Consider the following 7,838-nt stretch of genomic DNA (forward strand, 5'->3'; position numbering starts at 1 on the left):
CACCACCACCACCACCACCACCAAAGCCACCTCCCTCACCACCACCACCACCACCAAAGCCACCACCCTCACCACCACCACCACCACCAAAGCCACCACCCTCACCACCACCACCACCACCAAAGCCACCATCCTCACCACCACCACCACCACCAAAGCCACCTCCCTCACCACCACCACCACCACCAAAGCCACCACCCTCACCACCACCACCACCACCAAAGCCACCACCCTCACCACCACCACCACCACCAAAGCCACCACCCTCACCACCACCACCAAAGCCACCTCCCTCACCACCACCACCACCACCAAAGCCACCATCCTCACCACCACCACCACCACCAAAGCCACCACCCTCACCACCACCACCAAAGCCACCTCCCTCACCACCACCACCACCACCAAAGCCACCACCCTCACCACCACCACCACCACCAAAGCCACCACCCTCACCACCACCACCACCACCAAAGCCACCACCCTCACCACCACCACCACCACCAAAGCCACCACCCTCACCACCACCACCACCACCAAAGCCACCACCCTCACCACCACCACCACCACCAAAGCCACCTCCCTCACCACCACCACCACCACCAAAGCCACCATCCTCACCACCACCACCACCACCAAAGCCACCACCCTCACCACCACCACCACCACCAAAGCCACCATCCTCACCACCACCACCACCACCAAAGCCACCTTCCTCACCACCACCACCACCACCAAAGCCACCACCCTCACCACCACCACCACCACCAAAGCCACCTCCCTCACCACCACCACCACCACCAAAGCCACCACCCTCACCACCACCACCACCACCAAAGCCATCTTCCTCACCACCACCACCACCACCAAAGCCACCACCCTCACCACCACCACCACCACCAAAGCCACCTCCCTCACCACCACCACCACCACCAAAGCCACCACCCTCACCACCACCACCACCACCAAAGCCACCACCCTCACCACCACCACCACCACCAAAGCCACCTCCCTCACCACCACCACCACCACCAAAGCCACCACCCTCACCACCACCACCACCACCAAAGCCACCACCCTCACCACCACCTCCACCACCAAAGCCACCTTCCTCACCACCACCAAAGCCACCTTCCTCACCACCACCAAAGCCACCCCCTCACCACCACCACCAAAGCCACCCCCCTCACCACCACCAAAGCCACCCCCCTCACCACCACCAAAGCCACCTCCCTCACCACCACCAAAGCCACCCCCTCACCACCACCACCACCACCAAAGCCACCTCCCTCACCACCACCAAAGCCACCTCCCTCACCACCACCACCACCACCAAAGCCACCTCCCTCACCACCACTAAAGCCACCCCCTCACCACCACCACAGCCACCTTCCTCACCACCACCAAAGCCACCCCCTCACCACCACCAAAGCCACCTCCCTCACCACCACCAAAGCCACCCCCCTCACCACCACCAAAGCCACCCCCTCACCACCACCACCACCACCCTCACCACCACCACCACCAAAGCCTCAGGTGTCACAATGGTAAGCTGTCCCAGGAAGGAGCGCCTCTCTCCTCCCTCAAACACACAATAGAGCCGCTTAACTGATTCTTGCTGAAAGAGTTCCTCCTGACCAGTGATGGTCGTCCCAGTGCCACGGGTCGGCTTCAGCACGCTGAGGTCAGCATAGGATTCCTTATCGTTCGAATTCCGGATTCGAAATCTCATCTGAGGAGTCAATGTTTAATATCCGATCAGCAAAGTTTGCATTCGGCTTCATTTACGTAGCAGCGACAGCCCGTCATCGCAAATCTTTTCCTAATACAAATGAAACACATTTTAAACATGACTTGAAAATGCTCACGTTCGAATTTCTATCAGACAGACTCACTTTCTTCCTATTTTCGACTCGCATCTCTACGAATATTTTACTCACGAACTCCAAATACTAATATTTGTCTACAGAGAATAACCTAATTAACATTCATATGCACAGTTGTCTCTCTCTTAGTCTCTCTTTCTCTCTCTCTCTCTCTCTCTCTCTCTCTCTCTCTCTCTCTCTCTCTCTCTCTCTCTCTCTCTCTCTCTCTCTCTCTCTCTCTCTCTCTCTCTCTCTCTCTCTCTCTCTCTCCCTCTCTCTCTCTCTCCCTCCATCCCTCGCCCCCCCCCGTCAGTCTCCTCACTTTTAATTCCCTTAACTCCCCGTGTGAGCAGCATAATGCTGCCGTTGTATGCAATACATGGTCTGGTAATTCCAGCTTGGCTGCAGCACCCGCCCCTCATCACCCTTCATCTTGCAGGAGTCCACACCTCCTCCAACCATCCAATCTTCCCTCTGCACACTTCTCACAAAACTATTATTGTCCTGCACACTCTTTTTTTCTCTATTTTCCTTCGGAGTATTTTTTGGGCGACATATTTTGATGTGATTTTCTTTCTTTGTCATTTGGCACAATGTATCGTCTAGATTCTAGAAGATCTTGGATGGTTGTTAGATCATCTTGGATGGTTGTTAGATCATCTTGGATGGTTGTTAGATCATCTTGGATGGTTGTTAGATCTTCTTGGATGGTTGTTAGATCATCTTGGATGGTTGTTAGATGATCTTGGATGGTTGTTAGATGATCTTGGATGGTTGTTAGATCTTCTTGGATGGTTGTTAGATCTTCTTGGGTGGTTGTTAGATCTTCTTGGGTGGTTGTTAGATGATCTTGGATGGTTGTTAGATCTTCTTGGATGGTTGTTAGATCATTTTGGATGGTTGTTAGATCATCTTGGATGGTTGTTAGATCATCTTGGATGGTTGTTACATCATCTTGGATGGTTGTTAGATCATCTTGGATGGTTGTTAGATCATCTTGGATGGTTGTTAGATCTTCTTGGATGGTTGTTAGATCATCTTGGATGGTAGTTTGATGATCTTGGACGGTAGTGAGATCTTTGGCAGTAGTTAAGATCTTTAAAGATCTTGTTTGTCTGAAATAGACCATGCCTTCAAACGGCCCAATCGCTTACGGCGTCAGACATTTACCAGCAAGATAAGTGACCAAATGTACTTGTCGGGGTCGGGAACGTTGTTCAGAGTCCTGCTCACATGACCCAAAAATTAAATGTTAATAAAATAATTAATAATTAAAAGATTTTAATAAAATCTTCTTTAGGTTATCTTGAGATGATTTCGGGGCTTAGCGTCCCCGCGGCCCAGTCCTCGACCATGCCTCCACCCCCAGGTAGCAACACGTAGCAGCTGTCTAACTCCCAGGTACCTATTTACTGCTAGGTAACAGGGGCATCAGAGTGAAAGAAACATTTTGACCATTTGTCTCCGCCTCCACCAGGGATCGAACCCGGAACCTCAGGACTACGAATCCGAAGCGCTGTCCACTCAGCTGTCAGGCGGCCACAACTCTGAGATGTAGGAACAACGGCTCTAATTCATTCAGGTATTTTGCACGAATTGAACGGAACCTCAAAAGGCTTAGTTCTGGGCCAGGATTCATCAACACTCTATGTGCTCACTTACGAAACCTATACATCTCTCCTTGATCATGGTGATTTTATTTATATTTATTAAACAGTTTACGAGGTTGGAAACTTCACAACCCAAAGTTATTGTTGTTAGTGACAACTTGTAGCGTCTTGGAGCTCATAAACTATTTAAGAAATAAAGACTTAGCCGCTATGATTGAGGAAAGATGCACAGGTTTCGGAAGTGCCACTCAAGTGCTTGATGAACCAAGGCCCAAGCCGAGACACACACACAGTGGACACATACTGTATAGTGCAGACAGTCACCATGTCCCCGGTACAGTGAACATCATTAGTAACCAAGAGGGTCCTTTGATCTTCATTAATGACTTGGAAACAAGAAATTAACATCATGCTGGGCCTTCTCTTCGCGGTATTTTTAACAACTTTGAGCAATTATGACTTTGAGCAATTTTGACTTTGAGTGGCCATCAACTATTCATTAGTCACGTGTCTCCATTGCAACACGATGCCAACTGTCTGGTTGTGGGGTATTGGCAAGTTACTATAAGGCTCTTAAAGGAGGGTATTCTCCTCGTGTTCGGGTTCACTTTAATACGAGTTGGGGTGAGGAACTTCATTTATAGAACTTTTATATATTCCTAAAACACCTAAATGGAATAAGAATACTAAAAAAAATATCTCGAAATGATATGACAGTAAAAAGTATGGCAAATCTATGTCATTTAATTTGTAATTTCTTGTATTTAATGTGAAAGAAACTAGGAGAATTTTTTTGTAAATTTGCAGTTAACGCAACACAAATGTTTCATTCTCCCTCTCGAGAACGTGGCTAACACTGAGAGCAACACACTGATACACGTGGCTAACACTGAGACCAACACACTGACACACGTGGCTCACACTGAGAGCAAGACCAACACACTGACACACGTGGCTAACACTGAGAGCAAGACCAACACACTGACACGTGGCTAACACTGAGAGCAACACACTGACACACGTGGCTTACACTGAGAGCAAGAGCAACACACTTGCACACGTGGCTAACACTGAGAGCAACACACTGACACACGTGGCTTACACTGAGAGCAAGAGCAACACACTGACACACGTGGCTAACACTGAGAGCAAGACCAACACACTGACACGTGGCTAACACTGAGAGCAAGACCAACACACTGACACACGTGGCTAACACTGAGAGCAAGACCAACACACTGACACGTGGCTAACACTGAGAGCAAGACCAACACACTGACACACGTGGCTAACACTGAGAGCAAGACCAACACACTGACACACGTGGCTAACACTGAGAGCAAGACCAACACACTGACACACGTGGCTAACACTGAGAGCAAGACCAACACACTGACACACGTGGCTAACACTGAGAGCAAGACCAACACACTGACACACGTGGCTAACACTGAGAGCAAGACCAACACACTGACACACGTGGCTCACACTGAGAGCAAGACCAACACACTGACACACGTGGCTCACACTGAGAGCAAGACCAACACACTGACACACGTGGCTCACACTGAGAGCAAGACCAACACACTGACACGTGGCTCACACTGAGAGCAAGACCAACACACTGACACGTGGCTCACACTGAGAGCAAGACCAACACACTGACACACGGGGCTAACACTGAGAGCAACACACTGACACACGTGGCTCACACTGAGAGCAAGACCAACACACTGACACACGTGGCTAACACTGAGAGCAAGACCAACACACTGACACGTGGCTCACACTGAGAGCAAGACCAACACACTGACACACGTGGCTAACACTGAGAGCAAGACCAACACACTGACACGTGGCTCACACTGAGAGCAAGACCAACACACTGACACACGTGGCTAACACTGAGAGCAAGACCAACACACTGACACACGTGGCTAACACTGAGAGCAAGACCAACACACTGACACACGTGGCTAACACTGAGACCAACACACTGACACACGTGGCTAACACTGAGAGCAAGACCAACACACTGACACACGTGGCTCACACTGAGAGCAAGACCAACACACTGACACACGTGGCTAACACTGAGAGCAAGACCAACACACTGACACACGTGGCTAACACTGAGAGCAACACACTGACACACGGGGCTAACACTGAGAGCAAGACCAACACACTGACACACGTGGCTAACACTGAGAGCAAGACCAACACACTGACACACGTGGCTCACACTGAGAGCAAGACCAACACACTGACACACGTGGCTAACACTGAGAGCAAGACCAACACACTGACACACGTGGCTCACACTGAGAGCAAGACCAACACACTGACACACGTGGCTAACACTGAGAGCAAGACCAACACACTGACACACGTGGCTCACACTGAGAGCAAGACCAACACACGGACACACGTGGCTCACACTGAGAGCAAGACCAACACACTGACACACGTGGCTAACACTGAGAGCAAGACCAACACACTGACACACGTGGCTAACACTGAGAGCAAGACCAACACACTGACACACGTGGCTCACACTGAGAGCAAGACCAACACATTGACACACGTGGCTAACACTGAGAGCAAGACCAACACACTGACACACGTGGCTAACACTGAGACCAACACACTGACACACGTGGCTCACACTGAGACCAACACACTGACACACGTGGCTAACACTGAGACCAACACACTGACACACGTGGCTAACACTGAGACCAACACACTGACACACGTGGCTAACACTGAGAGCAAGACCAACACAATGACACACGTGGCTAACACTGAGAGCAAGACCAACACACTGACACACGTGGCTCACACTGAGAGCAAGACCAACACACTGACACACGTGGCTAACACTGAGAGCAAGACCAACACACTGACACACGTGGCTAACACTGAGAGCAAGACCAACACACGGACACACGTGGCTAACACTGAGAGCAAGACCAACACACTGACACACGTGGCTAACACTGAGAGCAAGACCAACACACTGACACACGTGGCTAACACTGAGAGCAAGACCAACACACTGACACACGTGGCTCACACTGAGAGCAAGACCAACACACTGACACACGTGGCTAACACTGAGAGCAAGACCAACACACTGACACACGTGGCTAACACTGAGAGCAAGACCAACACACTGACACACGTGGCTAACACTGAGAGCAAGACCAACACACTGACACACGTGGCTAACACTGAGAGCAAGACCAACACACTGACACACGTGGCTAACACTGAGAGCAAGACCAACACACTGACACACGTGGCTAACACTGAGAGCAAGACCAACACACTGACACACGTGGCTAACACTGAGAGCAAGACCAACACACTGACACACGTGGCTAACACTGAGAGCAAGACCAACACACTGACACGTGGCTAACACTGAGAGCAAGACCAACACACTGACACACGTGGCTTACACTGAGAGCAAGACCAACACACTGACACACGTGGCTAACACTGAGAGCAAGACCAACACACTGACACACGTGGCTAACACTGAGAGCAAGACCAACACACTGACACACGTGGCTAACACTGAGAGCAAGACCAACACACTGACACACGTGGCTAACACTGAGAGCAAGACCAACACACTGACACGTGGCTAACACTGAGAGCAAGACCAACACACTGACACACGTGGCTCACACTGAGAGCAAGACCAACACACTGACACACGTGGCTAACACTGAGAGCAAGACCAACACACTGACACACGTGGCTAACACTGAGAGCAAGACCAACACACTGACACACGTGGCTAACACTGAGAGCAAGACCAACACACTGACACACGTGGCTAACACTGAGAGCAAGACCAACACACTGACACACGTGGCTCACACTGAGAGCAAGACCAACACACTGACACACGTGGCTAACACTGAGAGCAAGACCAACACACTGACACACGTGGCTAACACTGAGAGCAAGACCAACACACTGACACACGTGGCTAACACTGAGAGCAAGACCAACACACTGACACACGTGGCTAACACTGAGAGCAAGACCAACACACTGACACACGTGGCTCACACTGAGAGCAAGACCAACACACTGACACACGTGGCTAACACTGAGAGCAAGACCAACACACTGACACACGTGGCTAACACTGAGAGCAAGACCAACACACTGACACACGTGGCTAACACTGAGAGCAAGACCAACACACTGACACACGTGGCTAACACTGAGAGCAAGACCAACACACTGACACACGTGGCTCACACTGAGAGCAAGACCAACACACTGACACACGTGGCTCACACTGAGAGCAAGACCAACACACTGACACGTGGCTCACACTGAG

The 7,838-nt window shown here is 50.6% G+C and overlaps 2 protein-coding genes across 2 annotated transcripts; one reads left to right on the forward strand and one right to left on the reverse strand.

Moving 5' to 3' along the window:
- Positions 1-2,388: 2,388 nt before the first annotated feature.
- On the reverse strand, positions 2,389-2,994 carry LOC138372910 (epidermal growth factor receptor substrate 15-like). The gene has a single exon (XM_069338585.1). The coding sequence runs from the start codon at positions 2,992-2,994 to the stop codon at positions 2,389-2,391; it is 606 nt and encodes a 201-aa protein (XP_069194686.1).
- An 890-nt stretch (positions 2,995-3,884) lies between these two features.
- On the forward strand, positions 3,885-6,899 carry LOC138372911 (uncharacterized). Its single transcript, XM_069338586.1, has 2 exons — positions 3,885-3,905; positions 5,346-6,899. The coding sequence occupies exons 1-2, from the start codon at positions 3,885-3,887 to the stop codon at positions 6,897-6,899; spliced, it is 1,575 nt and encodes a 524-aa protein (XP_069194687.1).
- The last annotated feature ends 939 nt before the right edge of the window (positions 6,900-7,838 follow it).

The sequence above is a fragment of the Procambarus clarkii genome, chromosome 40, assembly GCF_040958095.1.
Source record: "Procambarus clarkii isolate CNS0578487 chromosome 40, FALCON_Pclarkii_2.0, whole genome shotgun sequence".
NCBI classification, from domain to species: domain Eukaryota; kingdom Metazoa; phylum Arthropoda; class Malacostraca; order Decapoda; family Cambaridae; genus Procambarus; species Procambarus clarkii.